General features: G+C 45.0%; 1 protein-coding gene across 2 annotated transcripts; it reads right to left on the bottom strand.

The window, feature by feature from the left end:
- Positions 1–274: 274 nt before the first annotated feature.
- Positions 275–22,998, bottom strand: ERRFI1 (ERBB receptor feedback inhibitor 1). 2 transcript variants are annotated; one of them, XM_078642832.1, is made up of 4 exons: positions 22,626–22,998; positions 6,466–6,660; positions 4,086–4,162; positions 275–3,069 (listed from the first exon to the last, which is right to left on the bottom strand). In XM_078642832.1, the coding sequence occupies exons 2-4, from the start codon at positions 6,585–6,587 to the stop codon at positions 1,895–1,897; spliced, it is 1,374 nt and encodes a 457-aa protein (XP_078498958.1). In that variant the 5' UTR covers positions 6,588–6,660; positions 22,626–22,998; the 3' UTR covers positions 275–1,894. The 2 variants fall into 2 exon arrangements, with proteins under 2 accessions (XP_078498958.1, XP_078498959.1); XM_078642833.1 differs by having other exon boundaries at positions 22,612–22,992.
- Between the last annotated feature and the right edge of the window lie 850 nt (positions 22,999–23,848).

Below are 23,848 nucleotides of genomic sequence, written 5' to 3'. Positions count from 1 at the left end.
ATGCTATTGTGACCATTAGTCAATTGAAAAAATAAGAATGTTCGGAAAAAAACACAACAAAGGCACCTAATTAGCTAAATGAAGATTACTTATTCCAGGGTATTATGCATCATGGGATGTGGATCCATTTTTAGGTAACAAACTCTTGAGAAAGAAGAGATTTGTTGTTTAGGGTTTAGAATATGTGCAATAGTTTGAAAGTACAAGCAACGTTTAAAAAGTTCAAAACAACACAAATGTAGACTTCTGAAAGAAGAAAATAGGCCAAGCAGAATTTTTCATATTTCATAAATAAGTATATTATACTTTTATTAAAGTCAAAATTCATGATAACACACAGTATTATCCAATACAACTTTCAATGAAATGACTAAAATCATTTTCATGTCAAATACTGTACACACAATGCAGTAATAACAGTGCATTTGCTATAGCATAACGTTTTCGCCTTCATTTAGTTTTGTACTAAAAAAAAAATGTGCTAAATTTTAAATAGTAAAATATATATATATATATAGCAGTTTTCAAACTGTAAACAGCATGTTTATCACTGTGTTATGCAGGTGGAGATCAGTATGGCACTTGCCCAGATTAATTGGCAACGCCCATTCTTTTCTCCAACTAAAGTACCTTGAGTGAAACACCGCCCAACTAGTCAACACATTTTCTCTCGAAACCTGAACAATTTTCAAAGCAGCCTGTGGAAACATTTCAAAACACAAAGATGCCATATCTGGAACCAAAGTAGGTGGATCCTTTTCATATGCTTGTGCGCACACAAACGTACACACACACGTACACACACAAACACACACGACGCACATATATGTCTTGGTGTATGACAACAGTACTGTGCTGTTCGTCTCTGGAATTGTATAGTTCACTTAAAAAGTCAAACACAATAAAGAGACAAATACTGAAACAAGGGAACAGCAACACAAGACCTGCTCATGTTGTACTTCTGTTCACAATACACTGAGAGGAGGCAGGGGCACTATAGCATGTGCAGTAGGCAATTCTGCCCATTGACACTACAAATAGCCCCCCACAAGAAGGAGAACAGCATTTCTTCATTCAGGTCTTTGGCCTGTGACACCAAAGAATATTTTAGCCGAAGGTTGGCAGCAGCTGCACTAAAATTTCATTTGAAAAGGTGCTATGTTCCTGCGAATGTGTTGTTGGTGTTTTAAAAGAGTTCCTGTACACATGAGCATAGAGCTATGCACCCTAGATCATCTTACTTTTGCTCCTTTCGGGACAATTTTCACAGTGTATGTGGGATGTGGTGGGCATAAAATTAGCCTACACACACCCCAAGGAACATTCACCCGCTGTGAAAAAGGTCCTGAGCCACAAATTTGGCAAACGCTAACACTTGCCCACAAATGTTTTTAATTTCCTCTAATATAAATTATGATGAATAAGACTTCTCAATTTCTTTTACAAAAAGGAACAAAGTTATCATCTTACAGCTGAGATGAGATTATGTATTCACATTCTATGCATTTCTTGGCACTATCAACGCAAAGCCTGAGCAGTGAAACTATCCTTTCTAGATTATTTATTATCAAATTGATTGTATATATTATATTGGTATGATTTAGAATAGTAGTAAATTGGTCAGTAGTGACTAGGGTAATTTAACTCATTTTCTGAAGCTGGAACGTAAACTGTGTGGTCTTATAAAGTGTGCTCCATTGTCCACATTTGGAGGGGTCCCTTGGTAAAAAGTCCAATAAAAGAACCTCTTGCACCATCTTTCCTGCCTACAATTTCCTTGACACTAAAAATACTCTCTTCTTTAGAAGAATACAATTTCTCATGTGAGAACCAGTCTCTAAATCGCAAAACTTAGTAACATGTCAAAAATCTATGAATAATCTTTCCCAAAAGTTTATGGAGAGACCACAAAGGATAAATGTTTGCACTTGACATGGTTGACACCGTCCATTTTAGCTTTTGAATCCAGTTTTGCTGCAGCTGTGCTGCAGTTGTTGGGCCATGACTGAGCCTTTGTTTCAGAACTGATTTCTGCTTCTGTGAAGTATTTCTCATACCTGTGGAGATAGGGAGGCTTCTCAGGGAGAAGGTAGTAGTGCGTCGAACTGGCTTTCTTCCCGTTTTCAATTATGGGCAAAATGCAAGGGATTTTGCTGGAAGACCCTTCACTGTGCTGTCTTTGTAAAGCTTTGATGCTGACGTATTTAGGGTCTGGGGCAAAGCTCTGCGTAGGGGGCATAACCCCATTGATGTACGTCGGTAGGCTCTTCGGACTTGGCGTGCGAGAATTGCTTCTTGAAAGAGGTTCTCTTGGTGGCACTTTTGGAGGTCTGTCATCATCACTGTATGTGTTAGACGTGACCTCAGCTGACCACCTTCTGTAATCAGGTTTCACATGTCTTGGAGGAATAGGCATCCTGGGCGGAACCTCTGGTTTATCTTCCTCGGAATTAGGGGAAGCCCTATTCAGATGGTTTGATAGTCTTATTGCTGGCTTATTGTATGACCCAGCAGGTCCTGAATGCGATCTTCGCAACCTCCTGTTGGGCTGCTCGGGTTTCTGAGGTTTTATGTTTTGTGTTTGTCCTACTTGGTTCAGAATTGTATTAATTGCCTTTTTGGAGCCCATTCCTGATTCAAAATATGCATAGTTTATTTGTCCGCACCCACGGAAACTCCTTCGACTTGGAACACCGTACTTGAATGCTAATGGTCTACCATCATCAAGAAGGAAGTCGGTGTCTGAGCTAGTCAGAAATTCCACCTCACTGTCTACGTCATCAATTGTCTGGTCTTCTGAAATGGGGAGTGGAGGCAGTGGCCTGCACCCGCGGTCATGGCACCCGCTGGCTTGGAATTGTGGTGGCCCACATTTTACAGGTGTGTGAGGGGGAGTCCTTTCTGAGCTGGAGCCACCATTCACTGAGAGTTTTTTAAAAGAAGGCACAACTTGATCTTCTTCATAGTTTGGGAGGAACTGCAACGGCGGTGGGCTGGATTTTTTGCCTTGGGTTTTCAAGCAGTTCATCGCACAGCAGTGTCCATTCATGAACGGCTTAGAGTTGTGACCTGAAAAAGAGAAATATTAAGAAAATTGATTTTAGAATTCTGCACCGTTGGTCTTTGTACATTTAACATAATGGAGAACAAACCATTAGGCTATATTCTTTATTAATTGTGGATGCAGCTGTTCCAATTTTATAAACGAAAGATGTGCTGATACAAGACATCATATAGACCCTCCAAATTATCCAACAATTTCACTTACCACAAAATAGGGCTAAATTTGCCACTGTAAGATGTCCAAAAGAATTTTTTTTTAATCTGCTGAAAGGGCATAGCATTAACTATTGTCTACATTTGGCCCTACTTTTAAGTAGCCTGAAGGATACACGTATCTGTGAATGTGCTTATTTTAGTTTTGAGTACAGCCCTTTAACTGTAGGGTATGCACAATTGAGAGGCACGCAAAAGACAAGAAAGACTGTGCACTAATGAAGGAGTTTTGCAAGATGCCCTAGAGCACTTGCAATTTCAGCTTCTTTTTGAAAATGCAAAAGTAGTTGTCATGTGTGAGGGTGGTTGTGAGCTTGTTCTAATCCATGATAGCATCCACATAACTGGTGTTTCACTCTGAAATCATAGAACTTAATCGTGTAATTTTGGGGGCTAGTGGCAATTTGCATCCTTCATTAAGTAGAACACAGCACCTTCTTGACACTGCCATGATTTATCAACATATTTGCAATTAGAAGAAAATAAGGACATCATTACTGGAATTCTGCAAGTCAAGTTTACAAGCTATGTATCTCTATTTTATTAAAAAAGATTAACCTCAAAATGCAATGATTGTGTCCCTGAACATTATTTTTCCTGTTTAATTTTTTTTAATCTGTGATTTAATATTTTCAGGTTCCAATTATGAAGTATATTCAAAGGCGTCTTTGTGACTTATGGTAAACTGTTCACTCTCTGGTGGTAAGACTTTTTTTTCATTATTATAATTCAATCAGATGATCACGTCTTTAAGAAAACGATCTAAAAAAATGAGTAATCTGAAGATACAAAAAGTGAGAAACTCTTACCAAATGATGCAATCTGGTGGGATGTTGGTGATCTCAGCTCATACGCCATCGCTAAGGGGCTCATATTGAAGTCAGCGCTGAAAAAGAACACACACCAGTAAGGTTAGCAACACAGCAGAGGCCTAGTTTTTTAAGTAGCCAAATACACTGTACTGTAGCCAACTTCATATAGCCAGACATTCCATCTAAACTACGATACACAATTTGAAAAATTGTCAGTCACAAGGAAAACATGTTTTAATAAAATGAGAGCCATCAACGCCACTATGCAAAATAGATAGTTAACATATATACTTCGTCGCTGATTCCATAGCTATATCTTTGTAAAGAACTCGGCACCTACTCCGGTCTTATACATTATACAAAACCTCAATCATAAAGGAAAATAAAAAGTAGAACTGGTGTTCATTAACCCCACCAATGAAATCTACATTAGCCAAGAGTGCAGCTCCTTGGAACCATTTTCACTCAACCCCCATTCTATCCCCTGCCCTTCCAAAAGTCTAAAGGCCCAAACGGTCTGATGTACCTAACAATTTTGTGATCGCAAAGCCTGTGAATTGTAAAATCTCAAGCATTGTGATTGCAAAATCTACAGTAACAATATCTCAAAGGCACATTGTCTGTGCCATTTTCAATACACGCTTTGTGATCCATTACGTCTGTTAGGAAAATGGAGCATGAAATTGTCACCGCCTCTGCATAACCATTAGTAATGCAATTGCAGTCACAAACCATTGATTGCGTATTGACACCTCAAAGAAAGTGGTATCAATTCGCAAAGAGGAAGCTGTCCATGAGTGACAGCTCTTTTGGAAGATTTAACACATGAAATCTTACCTCATTGATATTAATTCAAAAGGAGTCTGCGAATCCTACCAACATTCTATTTTGCCATGTGATAGCTAAATACGTTTTGCAGCACGAACTAAGCACCAGGTCAAACATTAATCACTGTACAAAAATAGCAAAGAACTGCTTTACAACTGGGATTGTTTGTACATAAGGCAGACAGTTTGTATACTGTGCATGTTTACATAAAGTAAGGAGTTGTTGGATTTGCCTTTGTTTCTTTGTGTTCTAGTGCGTGTTGATACATGAGCATATGGGTACTGGTGTGGACATTAGAGCATGTGTTTATTCTTGTGCATAGAAAACAAACATCTGTGTATACAAGAGAGTGTGCACTGTTGTATAGATCCACACATGTGTGTCTACCAGGGAATACATCTAAGTGTTTGTGTATATGTATACTTGTTCATCCACCTTTTATATACATCTGCATGTTTGAATTTGAGCGTGTAAGCTGCTGAGTGTGAGTGTACATGTGTGTATACCTTTGTGTATTGCCCTAAGTGTGTGAATGCACAAGGAGTTTGTGTTCTTTTTTTACATCTACCCTTTTGCATCAGTGCATACATATGTGTGTGTATGTGTGTATATGCATGTATGTGTGTGTGAGTGCACTCTGTTATCCAAGGGTGTGTTAGACTGTTTTTTAAAATCCTACCTGTGTTTCTTTCTACACTCTGACTACAGTGTACATGTTTGTGTCTTACATTTTAGAGTTCTTTTGTATACATTTAAGCGTGTGTATGTACGTTTGTGTATAAACATATGTGTGTCTTTGCGGTGAAGTGAAGTTGTTCATTCGCCTTGTGGGCCCATATTTTTTGTACACCATCTTTATCTTCTGTGATTTGTTCAGGCTATAATGATGTGTCATTAACTTTTAATTTTTTCAGATGCAATCCAACACTGGCTCGCACACTAAAGTAGCCTTATACTAGTTAACAGACAATACCTTAAACTTTAATGTAGTACAGTTATATTATTCTATCATTTAGCAGTACAGTTAGAAAGTGAAAATCAAACAAACCAAATAGCTGAGGAATCAATATCTTATTATTGCTTTAACTTTTATATACTCACTATAGTACGGACCTAGCTCCAAGGAGCAGAGGAGCAATTTACAGAGAACATATTAATTGTACAATGAACATATCTAAATCTATGTGATGTACAGAGAACAGATACTATGGGATGGAAGACACCAGTCTACAGAAATTAAGGAGTGATGGGGATACTTGCACACATTTAAAAAGTTTTGTAACACAGGGAGACAGTGATTTCACTAGAATCACAGGACGTTTTTAGGTGTGATAGCTGAGCTTACACAACCCAGGTTTTAGAGTTCCAAGGACATCATTCACCATATCTCCTCCCTTTTTTTCTGTGAAGAGCAATTAATAATCTGCAAAGCCACCCTCTATTATGTTTGCTAATTCCATCTATCACTATCCAGCCGTACAGTTATATGACACTGGGGTATGCTATCTGGAGTAGTTCATAAAATGTGCAGCCACTTAGTTCTACTTACTCTTCAAACCCGCTTGGGATGGACCACGATCCTTTGGGACTCCCTAAGCCTTCTCCGCTGTGGAGGAACCCACTTTTCAGTGAGACCGGAATCTCTTGCGCCGCAATTCCCGCCATTGACATTGTTGGGGCTTCGTGGATGTCTTGATTCTTCACAAGCCCACAGTGCTCAGCAGTTTATCGGTAGAGTTCATTCCTACAAAGCAGAAAAGAAAACACGTGAATATCATACATTACATCAAAAGCCAAAAGAACTATCATATATCAGGATCAATGACAGAGTCAGGGTCTACAGAGCCAAAGATTCACACTGAAGTTACATAAAACAAGCTGGGCCTCATACTTAGTTACATCACTACACAAGCAAGAGCTTCAGTATATTGAGACATCACACGTGCGTTTATAAGACACGCCTTCACCTGTGTCTGGGTACTGAATAACAGATTTGTATTGTTATGCAACGTAGTGGTACTCATTTTATGGATCTATGGATGAATGTACTGATGGAGATGTCAACCTGAGGTTAGTAGAGAGGTCATGGGGTCAAACACATTATTATAACATTATAATAACAGAGTACAGATTAATTCTTTTTTCAGTTTTGTGGGCTCCACATAATCACACACAGGTCAAGTTAAGGATTTGATTGCTGTTAGTGTGTAACACAGACTCACACACTTTCTCACACACGCCGGGATGTGGGTTGATTTGAGGCTAGTGGTCGGCTAGATGAATTCACCCACATGCCAGTGCAGGTCAGGGTTGGGCTTTGATGCAAGGATTGCAAGGATTGCACATTGAGACACTCCTAGAGACAGACAAAGAGAAAGACCTCTCTTTTCCTCACTGGAAAACTCAAAGCAGGCCAGGATTGTGCTTTATTTAGACTTGAGCACCCAAAGCAGGTCAGGGTTGTGCTGTGTTTGGAGTTGGTGGTTGAAGTGGGCGTCCATTGGCACTGATTTTTGGGGACCAGCACTTATTTTTCCTCATGCAAATTTCTGCCAGAGCAAGGGAGAAAAAAAACAGAAAAGGGGGGAAGAAAGAGGGATAGATAGATGGAAAAATAGAGACAAAAGAGTAAAGCAGGTTGAAAAAGGAACTGCAAGAGTGAGACGAAGGGACGGGAACTGTCTGGTGGTGGATGAAAGAGACATGAAGTGGTATCAAGACTTTGCAACCTTGGTTTTAAGCATCTGATATTCGTTGGCCCCAGGGTTCTGAGCAAAACGATGGGTACCTGCACTTAGTCTTATACAAATTAAGAACTGAAGAGAATTTGCAATGAGACGCATACAAACACAGACTCAAAACCCGCACACAAACTCACACACCCATACACACACACACTGCAGGTCAGTTTGGCTTTGCTTGATGTTGGGGTTATACAGTGACAATCACAGGCACACCCTTTGCAGGTCAGTACTGGGCTGTTGCAACCCTCTGTTTTTATTCAGATATACATAACAGTTCAGACCGGAAGAGAGCTTTGTTAACACTGATTGATGGTTTGTACATGCGCAACAAGCCTACTCCAAGCCAATGAGAGCAGTACAACATGCACCAAGAATTACTAGAGCATCTAAACAGAGTCCATTCTCCTCGGATTGTGCTTCCCTCCACACACATCCGGGCATTTTCAGTACTAAGCAATGTCCAGAACACTTTGAAAGGAACTGAGCGACATTTGTTGAGGCTTAGTGTATGAAGCACAGAGACGGCATTACATAACAGAAGGCCTTTATGGCTGCCAAAACACACAGCCCTCGGAGTAACCTTGTGGGTAGACAATCGGCCCACTCTGCCGCATTGTGCTGAGGGGGTAATGAATGATTCATTTTGCGCTCGGTTTTGACATAAATTGAAGGGAAAGCACAAACAGCCTTGCACGAAATGTAACCTCATGAAAGAGCCCTATTCTGTGAAACCGGAATATATAGTTACAAGCAAATTAAAAGATATCATCAGCTAACATGGTGCTCGCCGGGTGAAGGCTTTTCTGCGATATTGGCACAGACTAAGGCAGGAAGTTGGAAGTAACTTTGGAGTCTTCGGCTGCTTTTACTAAAAATGTTCACATTCCCCGAGCTGACTCATACCTTTTTTAACAGCTTTGTACAAACCCAGGAGGCGGCGTGAAGTGAGTGACGCGCCGACGCTTCCTGGCGCGCCTGCCCTTATTTGGAAAGCTGGATTCCGGCACGAGGCGCTCGCCCCTCTAAACGGACCAACGGCCGATTTTTTAAATATACTGACAGACACCTGCGTCGGCACCAGGAGGCTGAACTGCGACCAGTGCGGTTTAGCTGAGGACAGGAATTAGATGTTCAAATAGTTTTTTTTAAAGAAAAGTGATGACTGCAAGGTCTGAGGCCTCATAAAGTGAAAGGATTCATTGACTGAGTTTCAGAGCTAAATGTGTTAAATAAAATGTGTGAATGTTTGTGGGGGGTGGGGGTAGGGGTTCAGAGTTCTTGGGTGCACCTAGACAGTTCCCCTGAATGCCAAGGTTGTCCAGTACCAAAGATGCCTGTTAATTCCACCTCATGCCATTTTCTTCCATTGCCCTACAGTTCCTGTCTTTTTCCCCACCCCAATTTATTTTTTCCTTCTCCCTTTCTCTCTCCCACAAATGAGCCCCCGTGCCCACCACCTACAACCACTGTTTTCCCATGTGTGGGATTCATACACGGAGAATGAGACCGGGGCAGTGGGCTGGCCTTTTCTTGAATGAACAAATTCCACAACTATGCAATTGCCTCTCAAAGGCAGGAAGGATTGGTGATGAGTCAGTCTCAGTCACACATTTCTGCATCTCAAGTTTGGATCACAGGCGGCTGACTGTATCTCATACTTCCAGGATGACAAATGTAATACTGGTGAGATGGCTGAAAGAAACACCTCCCACTAGTGCCAAGTGCCAACTCAGTTTTCAGTCACCAGAACTCGGAAATTATTTATGGTCTGATTCACAAAATCGTTTGAGTACATGATGTAGTACCACAGGTGTCCCTTTTACATACTCTTAGCTGTCTTTGTGAATCATCCCTAAAACTTCTTACTCCGTATGAGTAAAAGTGCAAAGGGGACACAATGCTTTCTACTTGTAATAACTGAATTTGAATGTTCCTAGAATACTCATATTTTATTCCCAGGTTAGGTGTTTTTGGGCCACTTCACAAAGGAGAGAAAAGTGCGTACAAACAAATACTGCAGAAATATCACTTTACATACTCAAAAATGTCTTTGTAAATAGGGCCCTTATTGTCAGTGAGAACTAAATAAATGATCATTGCTATTTGTAACTGAAGTTTTGAATCTATGGTACATGTATATTAAGTTAGAGTGGGTGTGAATTGTGAAGCCATATCTTTCCCCTCCCCATAGAAGGGACAATGTATTTGTCCCAGTAAATATTAGGAGGGAAATGTATCCTTCTAAAAGAATTTCCAAACTCTTCTTTGGCAAGAGCGGGAGCGCAGAAGCGTTGCCCCCCCCCCCCACCCCCCCCCCCCCACTGCTAGGCATAAAGCATCAAAAATGAAATAGTAGTAAAATGATTTGATCACCATTTTATTTTTGACCCTTTCTGTGAGAAAAGGAAGTGTGAGGGCAAAGTGGGGCCAGTGCGCCAATGCTACCAATGGTTGGCAGCAGTTAGGAGTGGCCACTTAGGTTTGCATTGCGCATGTTGGTTTGGCCAGCTACCTTGCTACACCCAAACCGGCATGCGCAATTGAAACCTCTCCTACCCGGCTGTCTTGGACAGGTAGGTTGGAGAGCAGGCACAGGCCTACAGTGCCTTTTGGAGCGTGAAGCCAGCCCGTTCCAGCCAATCAAGACACTTTAGAACTGCGTCTTAATTGGATGAGAGCGTTGGCTGTGGGCTTCTCACTCGGAGAATGAGCCGCAGAACAACAAGGTCGTACTGCAGAACATCGAGCGGCAGTGTAAGGTAAGTGATTTTTTGATGTGTATATTTATGTTAATGTGGATATCATTGTGTATTTGTTATGTGCATTATTTCTTATGTGCATATGTATATATGTTAAATCTATTAGTTATGTGTGGCTCAATGGTTAGAGCGGCAGACCCTGATGCAGAGGTCTAGCCCGGGACCAGGGTTCAATTCCCCGCCTCAGTGGGTCTTGGGCTCAAAAGTTCCACGGACCTGATAATTCTTCCCCCGGTGCCTATTCCAATCATGGAGTCCCAATCTGCAACTCTGGGCAATAGCTTGCTTAATCTCCACAACGGCCCCCACAACGCTAAGGATGCCTGGCCTCCACCTTGGGGGTGCCCAGGAGTGGATACCTCACAGGGAAAGCCAGGATGGGTTTCACAGCGGTATTCGTACAAGCGCCTTGAGACCCTTGCGGTGAGTAGTGCGCTATACAAGTATCAATTTACAATTTTTATCATTTATGAGCTCCCTTGAATGTCATTTGCCACCAACTGCAACTGGCATTTCCCTGCATCAACAAATTCTTCTAATTAGAAGGAATACATAATGATGTCCATTCAGTACCCATCTTGTTTTACTGCTTAATTACTTTAATTGGTCTAATTTCAGTTTTTTCCGATTTTCTTAGTCCCAACAACCACATAAAAATCATCTTCAAATAAAACTTTTCACTTTTGCAAAAACTAAATGGAAAATCTATTTGGAACGTTTATGATGCTTGAGTAATGGGGGATGAACAAATTATAACTGTACGAGGACAAACCCCCCAAAAAATTGCATTATTTTTAACGTATTTATATAACACGAAATAGAACCAAATTGTCTGCAGCTTTCAAATGTGAAAAACGTCACGGAGCGTGAGGCAAAATCAGTCAATTACCTTTTGTGTTACAACAATTGCAAAAATAGTACAAAATATGATGTGTGCAACGCGTAACATGATTTTTCAGCAAAGGCATTGCTAGTTGTTGTTAATTAGCTATTTTAGAGCACCCAATTTATTAGACTTCAGTCTGCTATGCAAAATTTTGAAAAGTCCCACACCCAACTAGCAAAGGGCTCCGATGCTGTGCTAATGGCAGAATGTGTGCTTTACAAGCCCTAACTAAAAACAAGAAACCAGCCATCTTTTCTTATACATAAATTTACCAGAATGTTATGTATGATTCGCCCTAGTCCCATCAATAATGTTCTTGATGTTTTTTCTGGAGAATTTTTTTTTCTCAGTAAAATACTGTGCAAAACTCATTTGCTCCGTTCTATATTTCAGAATCTGTAAAATGGTGCAAAATGGGTTTGCCCTGTTTGGTTTTTGGACCAGTGCAACTATCCTGTAATACTGCCCCTTCCGCCCTTTGAACTCATCAAATGGAATCTAATTTAAGACTGATTACTGATTATGAGATTTCAGGACCTCATACACATATATTTTAGATATCCCAAGCACAGAAGGGTCTTGTGTGGTCTCAAATAAGCAGATACAGTATGGATGATATCCCTAAAAACCTTGAGTACAAAACAGAAAAGCTGTGAAAGGAAAACAAAGAAGCTAGAGATGACCATCTTCCAATCTGGTAAAGAAAGTGCTCTGAGGCCAACATTTTAGTTAGAGACGGATCTAATTAAGTTTTTGGTAATATCACTGATGTTGTAATTATGTTAAGGTACTCGTGACAAGGGGTATTCATGTGATGACATTCTCAGCACAGGCTCCAGACTTTCTCCCTCAAGGACTCCCCCTCTCATCTAGAAGAGCCTTTTTAATCCTGTTCCCAGTGAGGTCCTCTGTTGCCATTGCTCCATCAGACCCCTATACTCAAGCCACGATGAGCTGCCAGCCTACTCCCGCCCTTCTCACATCCCAAGTCAATACTACGCCTTCTCAAGCCAAGGTTGCCTAATCTGACAGGACTATAGCGGAGGCCGCTCCATTGGCAATTTGTTGTCCTAGCAAAGCCTTGAAGGCCTGCTTGCTCTCTAACGCCTTTCATGTAATAGTTCTTCCCTGACTGAGTACTGTGCCTTGGAGCTCACGATTCAGTGCTTCGGAAAGTCACTGCCATCACTTACTGCTCCATCACAAATGGCATGCGTGCAAGATGGTGAAAATAAAATCTGATTGTAAAGTCAGCAAGAACAGACCATGACAATGTAGTGGTGTGTGATGTACTGGGTGTGATATTATTGCTGGCTGACATTATAGATGTTGATAGCATACCTGCCAACTCACACGGTACCACCTTGTGACACATGATTTTGGCTCCCATCACACGGTCTCCCAGTGAGGAGCAAATATCCCACGGTAGCAGGGAAAACGAGCTAAAACCCCCCGTAAACAGTGGTTTTCCAGCTCGTTTTCCGAGGCTTTGAACTGCCGATGTCCATTAAGGGGTGGTAAAACACCCCAGGACATGGGCACCAGCCTCAGCAAAATTAATTTTTTAGGGGGAGGATGGGACTTGGGGGCTGGGCGGGGTTCAAAATTGCTTCATAGGTACTTCTCGGCACAAGGTGCCGCCTCCCTCATCACACAGTGAGATTGTTCTTCAAGTTGGCGGGTATATGATAGTTTCATACAACCCCGTATTGAGCCCTTAAAACCTCACTGGTGGCACATGCCGGTCTAAGTTGAAGGTCATAAATTGATCAATTTCAAATTTCGTATTGACGTGGAATGTGGTTCACATAGTAGCACTTCTAAGAAACTCCTCCCGCTCAGTATCTATATCTGAGCAGACAATCTGTCTGTTTTAGGTACGGCTAAATGTAATGGCTGGCTCTAAATTCTCTGTAGCCACCTCTCAATCATCAATGGCTGCACAAGGTAACCATCTACAGGTAGAGCATGCTGTTAAGAGGCGGGAGTTCCTGCAAGGCTGTGGAAGAGTAAGTGAAATTCCACTTGCTCATGCCCTTATTCTACCTGATAGATAAGGGTTTTTCACACGCAGCTGCCTGTCCTCAAATTTCACGACTTCCCTCAGGCAAGTCTGCTTCTGAAACGTCCTTCTTCAAGAACAATTTTTTGGTAATATCACTGATGTTGTAATTATGTTAAGGTACTCGTGACAAGGGGTATTCATGTGATGACATTCTCAGCACAGGCTCCAGACTTTCTCCCTCAAGGACTCCCCCTCTCATCTAGAAGAGCCTTTTTAATCCTGTTCCCAGTGAGGTCCTCTGTTGCCATTGCTCCATCAGACCCCTATACTCAAGCCACGATGAGCTGCCAGCCTACTCCCGCCCTTCTCACATCCCAAGTCAATACTACGCCTTCTCAAGCCAAGGTTGCCTAATCTGACAGGACTATAGCGGAGGCCGCTCCATTGGCAATTTGTTGTCCTAGCAAAGCCTTGAAGGCCTGCTTGCTCTCTAACGCCTTTCATGTAATAGTTCTTCCCTGACTGAGTACTGTGCCTTGGAGCTCACGATTCAGTGCTTCGGAAAGTCACTGCCATCACTTACTGCTCCATCACAAATGGCATGCGTGCAAGATGGTGAAAATAAAATCTGATTGTAAAGTCAGCAAGAACAGACCATGACAATGTAGTGGTGTGTGATGTACTGGGTGTGATATTATTGCTGGCTGACATTATAGATGTTGATAGCATACCTGCCAACTCACACGGTACCACCTTGTGACACATGATTTTGGCTCCCATCACACGGTCTCCCAGTGAGGAGCAAATATCCCACGGTAGCAGGGAAAACGAGCTAAAACCCCCCGTAAACAGTGGTTTTCCAGCTCGTTTTCCGAGGCTTTGAACTGCCGATGTCCATTAAGGGGTGGTAAAACACCCCAGGACATGGGCACCAGCCTCAGCAAAATTAATTTTTTAGGGGGAGGATGGGACTTGGGGGCTGGGCGGGGTTCAAAATTGCTTCATAGGTACTTCTCGGCACAAGGTGCCGCCTCCCTCATCACACAGTGAGATTGTTCTTCAAGTTGGCGGGTATATGATAGTTTCATACAACCCCGTATTGAGCCCTTAAAACCTCACTGGTGGCACATGCCGGTCTAAGTTGAAGGTCATAAATTGATCAATTTCAAATTTCGTATTGACGTGGAATGTGGTTCACATAGTAGCACTTCTAAGAAACTCCTCCCGCTCAGTATCTATATCTGAGCAGACAATCTGTCTGTTTTAGGTACGGCTAAATGTAATGGCTGGCTCTAAATTCTCTGTAGCCACCTCTCAATCATCAATGGCTGCACAAGGTAACCATCTACAGGTAGAGCATGCTGTTAAGAGGCGGGAGTTCCTGCAAGGCTGTGGAAGAGTAAGTGAAATTCCACTTGCTCATGCCCTTATTCTACCTGATAGATAAGGGTTTTTCACACGCAGCTGCCTGTCCTCAAATTTCACGACTTCCCTCAGGCAAGTCTGCTTCTGAAACGTCCTTCTTCAAGAACAATTTTTTTTTACTTAATTGTTTTGCAAAACAGAAGTGCACGTCTCTTTCTGTTCCAGTATGTTGTTCATCAACTAAGAGTCATTTTGAAAGGAAGCTTCACATATTTATCACACTACTCATCCAGCTCTGTATTCAGTAGTGGTTGGGTGAGCTGTCGCCATTTCCTCCTTCTAAAATTGTTTCCACCTCGACACTGGTATTGACTAAGTCTGACAAACGCAATTAGGGGAGGATATTACACCGACAGGAAAAGTTCACTTCCTGGTGAGTTTGAAAAGCGTGTCCACATTCTTCATATTTCAGCAGCTCTACTTCCTGAATTGGACCTGAAAAGAATGGAAATTTAGCTGATCAAAAACCGAATTGGAACAGCGATTAAGCCACCCAGAGAGTTTAGTCCACTCTAATGAGAGATATTCCAAAATGTAAGCCACCAGGATTCCTGGCTGTTGACCCCAGAGGGCATGAAAAATACTGTGACCAAAAGCTTCGCCTAGCTGCCCAAGAGCTTCCCAGCGCTATGGAGCAGGAGAGAGCTTGAACCAGTGACTCAACCTGGGAATAGCCCTGTCTTTGTTTTTTTTTCTGAAGGCAATCTCATCGGTAAGGAATCTTAGTTCTGTGGGCATGGAGTTCCAAAGTTTTGGTACTAAATGCGTGAAAGATCTTCCTCCCCATCTGTATCGCCTAATCCTAGTAGTTTTGGCCAGGCCATCTGAAAAGGATCTTTGGGCTCTTTCCGGTGTGTAGGGTGTGATCAGGGCCCTCCGTAAAGTTGGCCCTTTTCCGTTCAAGGCCCTACTACCTTGAGAAGGTGCATTTCTGCCAAATACTGACCGTCAACCACCTGCATCAAAGTTTAGAAAGTGCCACTGGATTGAGGAATGGTAGCCTTGTTACATCAGCTATCCGTGCTCACCACTGGCTGCCAGTGGAACAGGGCATGAACTTCAAGATCTTGTTTTACAATCACAGGCGTGACTTCAAAAAGAAAAAATTGCCCATTTATCTGACTGCAAGACCTCAGCCTCAGAAGGTCTTCCGAAAATAGCACCCATAGAGAATACCCGCTGTGGAGGCAGAAGTTTCTTTGCTTTAGCTTCTGGCCTTGTAAACTTGTAAAAGCACTTATATTACTATCTCTGTAGGTAGTGCCATGAAGCCACAGAGGGTCAAGTGCTTTATAAATTATCTTAATACCACAGTCGGGCACTAAGATCATGGAAGAGATGTTGCTTATCACATGCTAGACTGAAGCATACTTTTCTGTCACCAATGAAATGTCTCCAAAAGGCAACCCCAGATAAATATCAGGGGTGTCCAATGTAAACCCTCAAAGACAGCAGCCAAGCCAGGTTTCAGGATAGCCCCTGCATATGTAAATGACTTCCACATAGATGCATTAAATATATACATATTTATTATGTTGATATCCCAAAAATCGGGCCTAGCCCCGGCCCTCGAGAACCATTGTTGCATTAAACTTCTCTGTCTCCATCTCTGACATCCAGTAGGCAACAACAGAGATGAGGCATTTTAATCACAAGTAACCTTTTCACTTAAAGGCGATGTTTTCATTTCGCATCGGCTCGCAGATTTATTTTGCTCATGAGACATCTTTGAAAGCTACTACACTATCAATCTGCACCCAGGAAAGTGCCTATGACGGACAAAACCAGAGACTGCACTGACGCTCACAGGAAGTGATATCACTCGTCGAACTACATGCTCTAAAAGGACTAGAGGATAAAAGTCTAATGGCAAGTCTACTGCAAGTCAAGTCATGGTAGGGACTTCAGTGACCCATATCCAAGATGGCGGCTTGAACTCCTGAAGTACAACCCACTCAGGAAGGTTTCTGGTTTCATCTGGCAACAATTAAACAGTTGTCAATGAGAGCAAAAATAACATTTAATGAGAGCAAAACTAACATTTAAACAACGAGTATATAATATGCTTCTTAAAAAGCTGCTGTAGGGTAATTACACATGCCTCTTGGGTAGGAGAACAAGCTGGCTTGGCTTGCAAAGCAAGCAGTTTCTCTTTCCCACTTTCCAAACCCCATCATAGACATGACTTGTAAACAGATACAAAAAAATTATTTCATGGTGGTGTTATTTCAGAGTTGAATTTCCTTATGCGCTTTTTTGTAATTTTGTGTGAGTTCACGCCGTCTTCTTGAACGTTATCCCAATAATCCAGATATTCTCGAATGGGTAATGCTGAGGAAGCAGCAGTCCACGCAGGTTGGCTGTCCGCCCGAGGGCGTGCGCCTGTGCGGCCCAGTCCAGGCGCTGTTGTTTACACTGTCACCGGTGATACTGTGCCTCCTATCGCAGGGAGTGAGTCAGGCTAATTGCTCTCTGCAGATCATGTCAAATCTTGCACGCTGCAAGTCCACGTTAATTATAAACCCTAATATCACCGGGTGAGCTCAACGTAAACACCAACTCAGTCAGCGGAACTTGCTTCTGGTTCCGCAAATCTGTTTTCTTTTTTTTAAAGCGTGGTGTGTTCTAAACCATCATTTTATCTCTATTTTTCTCCGTGACTGATCATGTGACGGCCCTATGGGGTGGCATGCTAAGGGGAAGTGTATGTGTGTGTGTGGGTGGGGGAGGGGGGGGTGCTCTAGGACTGCCTACATGAGAAGGCAGCATATTGTATGTTAATAATTGGCCGTTCATATTACATACGGGGGTATGTAATGGTAATGGAAACGAGCAGGGTATTGATTCTGCTCGAGGACTAACAAACAGCCACTTTGACTTGAAACTAACACAGGTCGGGTGGTATGAAGGGTGCTTTCCAACTGCTGTGGAGTGAAATATGTACACCAAAAATATCTTTACACCTGGAAGCCCCCTCCCCCCCACCCCGCTGTCAATTATCCAGGTGATTCGCACCTGGCTTAAGGCACAAGCAGAATTTGCAGGTATACAATGTATTGATAATGAACACTCTCACCCCACTTTTCTTCAGAAATTCTAGAGCCTGTGGACGATTCTCGAGTGAAGTGAAGTCGGTTGGCCATGGTGGCTGTGAGAAGGCGTGTGGAATGCATATTTTCTACTTAATGGCGAGTACAGTCCTCCCCCTAATACAGGAGGGTGAACACTGCAATGCCCCTGCAGGGAAGATGGCCACCATTTACAGCGGAGGCTGCGTTGGTGTAATTATGCCCCTCGTCAGAGGCAACTTTGAAACGTACAGCCTTAAAAGGAAATGCTTGCAGATATGTGCGGGTGTGTAGAAATGAACAACGCATAAACATTGGGCTGGAAAGCCTGCGTTGATAGTTTGATAAACCATGCTGTGTGAATTATTATTCTCCATCCAGTCTCAACGAGTGAGGCAGTGATTTTGGTAAAAAAAAAAACAATATGACTGACTCTGTCCCAGCCCTGCTACGCGGGAGCTTTCCTAATTTCCCAACCGACCTCCGTGCCTAAATTGTAAAGAAAAAGCATTGCAGACCATATTGACAACTATAATACTATAATGCGTTGCCCTTGTGTTTGCTTGAGTGACAGTGTGTGGGGTTTGGTAATACCACATACAAAGATATTTTCTCAATCTCCAGGCGTGTTGGCTGCTGGATTTGCTGCTAAAAGCAGCACGGCTTCGGCCTCGATAATGAGAACCATTAACAACATGACGGCCTCACCTTTCCTCACCCCTGACAGTTGCCTGGTTACCATTCCTGCCCTACCAGTGTTGCAGGTGCACGCCGCGCCGCCGGCACACACCTCCTTAAAGCTGCAGTCCTGCCCTGGGTGTACACCGTGGGGCCTGTGAGTCACTCACTCGCGGGCGGCCCGGGCCCACCGAGGGCCGCCAGGATCCCTCCCTCGATGATGAAATCACAAACGAGTCTTTCCCAATGCGTGGCGGGCGCACAATCACACCTGCGAAGCCAACAAGTGGCTCTTGGCCTCTTGTCAGGGCGAGCGCGCACTCCAAACCATGACTTGGGCCAGAGAATGTCAACCAGCAATCACAGGCGTCAGGCACCCTGCACCTCTCTCTCCGGCAGATAAACACGCAGTGCTGACGCAATCCTGACTCCGGACCAACCAAACACCCCACAATCAAGATAAAAAGGCAGACAGACGGACACACGCACGCACACTCACACAATCAGGTACAAAAAAAAGAAATAGAAAACAAGATATAGACATACATACAAAGCGCACTAGCTTACCTATATACGTGGAGCGTTCGTATAGTGAGGGTGCTCCCACAATGCAGTAGTATTGAGATACTCGCACGCACACACACTGCTACCCCAAACACGCACATAAAGGACGACGACCAATAACCGGGCGGTCTATAGTGAAAACAGACATTTTTGGAGAGGCTGGGTGCATCTAGTGAAGCAGAAATGTGAAACCTTTGACTATATAGTGAAACAAATATATGAAACTTTTTTAAAGAACAAAAAGAAGGTCTTTGTGAGTATATTGGCCGCGGGGCTTATTTAGAGAAGATTCTCGAGTGGCAGGAAGGCGCCACGCCAGAGAAGACCAAAGCGCTTTGAAAACAAGTGTCACTGTTATCACGCTATATGTCACTCATTTTCATCGAGCTCTGGCAGAAGAAGGGCGCGCGCGCACACTCTCACTCACACACAAAGAAGCATAGACGCGCTCTCAAACACCTAAATCTCTGCAACAATAGCGTTAGGCGACCAAGCTATCTTTCTGGCGCTTTTAACTGAGCATTCGTTGCAAAAACACAGAATGAGCTGGAAAGGCCGTGCAGCCATGAGTAGCCGTTGGGGGCGACTCTGAAAGGTTATTTGTATTGATATGAATTTGTGTGTCACTGATTTTGTCTTCGTGTCTTCTGGGGTTATACAATGATTTATGGGCATATCCAAACACCTCCCTTGGGGTGTGTTCCGGGGGGTCTTGAATTAAAGCACCCGCTTCACCTAACCACCAAAAAGCTCCCAGGCTTGTCGAGCGCCGAGCTGCACACAGGCACTTTTAAGTTGAAAATGCAGTGTTATCGTAAGGTGTGCGTGTTAGGTGCGCTCTCATAAGTATGCAGAATTAACGAAACCGGTGTGTTCTTTTATTATGGAAACGGCAAGGGGGGGCAAAGACAGTCTATGATTGAGAAAGATGGAGGGGAGATATAGACAATGATAGATAGGGAACAACAGAGACAACCAATGACAGGCACTGCGGCGGCACTGGGCAGGAGGCGGAGACAGGGACTACGGGTGTTGGAGGTCAGACAGAGGCCAAAACAGACACCATTTATTTATTTATTTATTTATTTTATGGAGTTTGCAGAGCGCGCAGCTACCCCCGAGGGGGTGTCCCGGCGCTAAAATCCAGGGGTACCCAAGTGAAAAAAGGGAAGAGAAAAAGAAGGAGATGAAGGGGAAACTAGAGTCCGGAGAAAAGCCAGGTTTTAAGTTTGGCTCGGAAGATGGTTTCAGAGGGACAAAACCTCAGTTCAAGCGGAAGGGAATTCCAGAGTCTGGCAGCAATGACACCAAAACCTCTGCCACCGGTTCTGGACAGTCTGAAACGGGGCGAGATTAGGAGGGAACAGGGACTGGAGAGACGGGGTCAGGAAGAAACACGAAATATAGGTAACACGGAGAGAGACGGCCAGCAGAGCAGTGACAGCGAGCGAGAGGGGGCAGCCAGACACCACGGTGGAAAGCCAGTGCCAATGAAGACTCGACGACAGGACCAGTGACGCAGCTATGGTGCCTAGCGCCTTAAAGCAACAAGGGTGACCCCCTCACGCTCTCCATCCCTGGGTTTGGTAATACAAAAACATCAATTATCACAGGGGCACAGTGGGCTCCCCATACACCCGGGCCCCGGTGCCACTGCACCTGCGGCACAATTTATAGCTCCGCCCCTGTTAAGGAATGAGACCAAGGCCCGCAGAGATAAGCATAGTAAGGCTTTCTGAAGAGTGGGCGGGGGGGGGGGGGGGAGACAGACAGCAGGGGTGGGTGTTAAATGAACGGGAAGCCACACTCGAAGACAATCTGGGGCTCAGACTGGTGAAGGGGAAGGCAGGAAAACACAAGAGGCAAGCAAAGCCCAACGCAGAGGTACCCGCCGGGTGCAGGGAGAGACCGCCTGAGCAGCAGCGTAGCCGGTGTCAGAGGCCCTGGTGCAGGGAAGGAAATGGGCACCTAGCTCCTGCTCGAATCATAAAATACAGCAACAATCAGGGGTCAGTGTGCGCCTCTGGGCTCCGGTGCTACTGCACCCGCTGCGCCAATGGAACCTGCGCCTGAGACCGGCAGCGAAAGGGAAGGCAGGAAAGCAAAAGTCAGGGATTGGAGCAATGTTAAGTCGATAGATGCCACCAGTGACAGGGACTGAGGCAGCGCAGAGATAGGGCGGCAGGGAGACAGCCAGAGATAGGGACTGGGGGAGTGTTGATGGTGTGGCAAGATGGACAGCAGAGACCGCCAGAAACAGCCAGTGACAGTGTGTGGATGAGCAGGAAACGGTGCACCGACCAGAGCCCGCACGACACAGGGTCTGAAAAAGAGATGGTAGAAATAGAGGCTAGTGCCGCATAGGGTAGGTAAATAACTCCAGGCACGTAGGAGGTTTGAGGGCGGGCTGAGGTATTTAATGGAACAGACTGAGTGGCGGGAAAGAGAGAAACAGCCAGTGACCGGGACTGTGAGAAGGTGATCCGAGGGAAACAGACAGTGACAGGCTCTGTGAGTAGGAGGTCCGAGAGAAACACATATTGGCAGGGACTGTGGGTCAGCGCCAGCCAGGGACAATGACTGTGTGTGTGTGTGTGGGGGGGGGGGGGTGTAGACAGCTAGTTACAGGGGCTGCGAGTGTGGCGAAAGACAGAAGAAGTGAATGGCAGGGGCTTTGGGTAGGGTGTCAGGCAGAGACCGCTGGGCCAGGTAGGCAACAAAGACAGCGTTCAGGGGGTGTGCGGCCAGAGACGGGAACGGTGAGTAGGAGGCCAGACAGAGACAGCTGGTGACAGTGACTGCGTGTAGGAAGTCAAACAAAACCAGTGCGTGACATTGACTGTGATATGGGGGTGGGTGGAGACAACCTGGCACGGAGGTAGGGAATGAAAGGAAAGGAGTGCAATCACCAATCATAGACCACCAGACCAGACACAGAACGCGATAGAGGCTGCATCAGCGCAAGTTACATCGAAAGACACCAGGCAGAGACAGCTGATGGCAGGGCAGGGAAGACAGCCAGTGACAGGGACTGTGGAATGAGACGGCAGGGGTTACAGCCAGTGACAGAGGCCAAAATGAGACGGAGGGCAACGCGAGGCTCCAGAAAACAGCAAGTGACTGATGCGGGGAGAGTGCGAGGACAGGCAGGGACCAGCAGAGGGAGCCCGTGGCAAGAACTGAGGTTGCCAGCGAATGACACCAGGGAGCAGGATGGACAGGCTGAAAGAACAAGTGACAGGACAGGGACTGAGGGGTCGAGGGATGCAGATGTCACCACATTAGACAGGCAGCGACAGAGACTGAATGGCGGTGGTGGCTTTAGAGTGGGCAGACAGTTCTCTAGTCTGCACAGAATTGCAGAGACAGACGCTGATTGCTCGAGACAGAATTCTAGGCATGCTTGTGACATTTTTACAGGATAATGGTTTCACGTCAGATGTGTGGAGTTACACGGTCACTTATATGGTGTTTACGGACCACAGGCCTACAGTGCTAAAAGCGCAGGGAGTTTACATCCAACAGTGCCACAAACTGTGTAAAGCGCCTCGAGAGTTGTCACACACCTTCAAGCGCTTACCTCTTTCTCCTCTGTTCCTGCCTCAGCACATCTTGGCCTGACCCTTGTTCAGCCTCAGTCCAGACAGGCACAGCGCTCGCCCCTCAGGCGCAAAGCAGCTCTCTGTCCACACACACCACCGTGCGTGCTGCGTCCACTGATATCCAAGAAGTACGGACCGGCGCACTCCTCTTCGTTGTGCTGTTTCTTGACACCCTGCCTCCCTGTGCCGTTTTGAATCTGCCCTCCAGTGCTGCTCTTCCCCTGCTTTGCCTCGTTCCCCTGGTGGCGTGGCTGCACTGTGCTGCTCTGTCCTGGCTTGCTGCTGCACTCTCTGCCTGCTGCTCTGCGCGCCTCCTCTGCCGGCGCCTCGCTCTGTATGAGCCACAGTGGGTCTGGCCGAGCCGCCAGCTTCCAGGTTTGTTATATGTGGGGCCGGGCTCTGACGCGCCTGCGCCCCGCCCCCGGAGAGCTGGTCACCCCAGTCTGCGTCTTAAAGCGGACACAGCAGCCGAAAAGCACCGCGCCACTGCACCACCGCACAGCAGCATGCCATGGCAGTCGATAGGCATCGTAATAGGGCAGCAGAAAGGCGCTGTGCTGCTGCTGCACTGCACAGCAACTTGACATGGCAGCGGATAGGCATCACAATAGGCAGCAGAAAGGCGCTGTGCTGCTGCACTGCACAGCACAGCAACTTGACATGGCAGCGGATAGGCATAATAACAGGCCAGCAGATAGGCACCGTGGCACATGTACGGCCGTACATTTTACGGCAGCAGAGAAGCACTGCGCCGCGTCTTCGCCACTACATCGCTGCACAACAACATGACATGGTAGTGAGCAGGCATCATAACACGGCAGCAGATAGACGCCGGGCTGCTGCAGCACCACAGTACAGCATCATGACACGGACACGCCAGCGGAGAGCCACCGTGCCACAGCCTTACACAGTATGACATAGTAACACTGTGGCAAGGCAGGCACCTTAACTCGGCAGCACGGCTGCATTGTACCAAAGCACGGCAGCATACCGGGATCATACAAAGCTCAGGAGCACAATACACCACAGTAGTGTGGGCAGCATGTCACAGCAGCATGGCACCGTTGATCAGGAGAAATGAACATATTCTCAGTAGCTCACCACAGCATCGTGGTTCCATCACAGTCCACAGCGGCATGACAGGAGCACGACAGCATAGCTTGTCACCACAGCAAAGAACACCACAGAGCAGGAGCGCTCC

Source organism: Lissotriton helveticus, chromosome 5_1 (genome assembly GCF_964261635.1).
Source record: "Lissotriton helveticus chromosome 5_1, aLisHel1.1, whole genome shotgun sequence".
In the NCBI taxonomy this organism is placed as follows: domain Eukaryota; kingdom Metazoa; phylum Chordata; class Amphibia; order Caudata; family Salamandridae; genus Lissotriton; species Lissotriton helveticus.
This window is presented reverse-complemented; position numbering and strand designations above follow the sequence as displayed.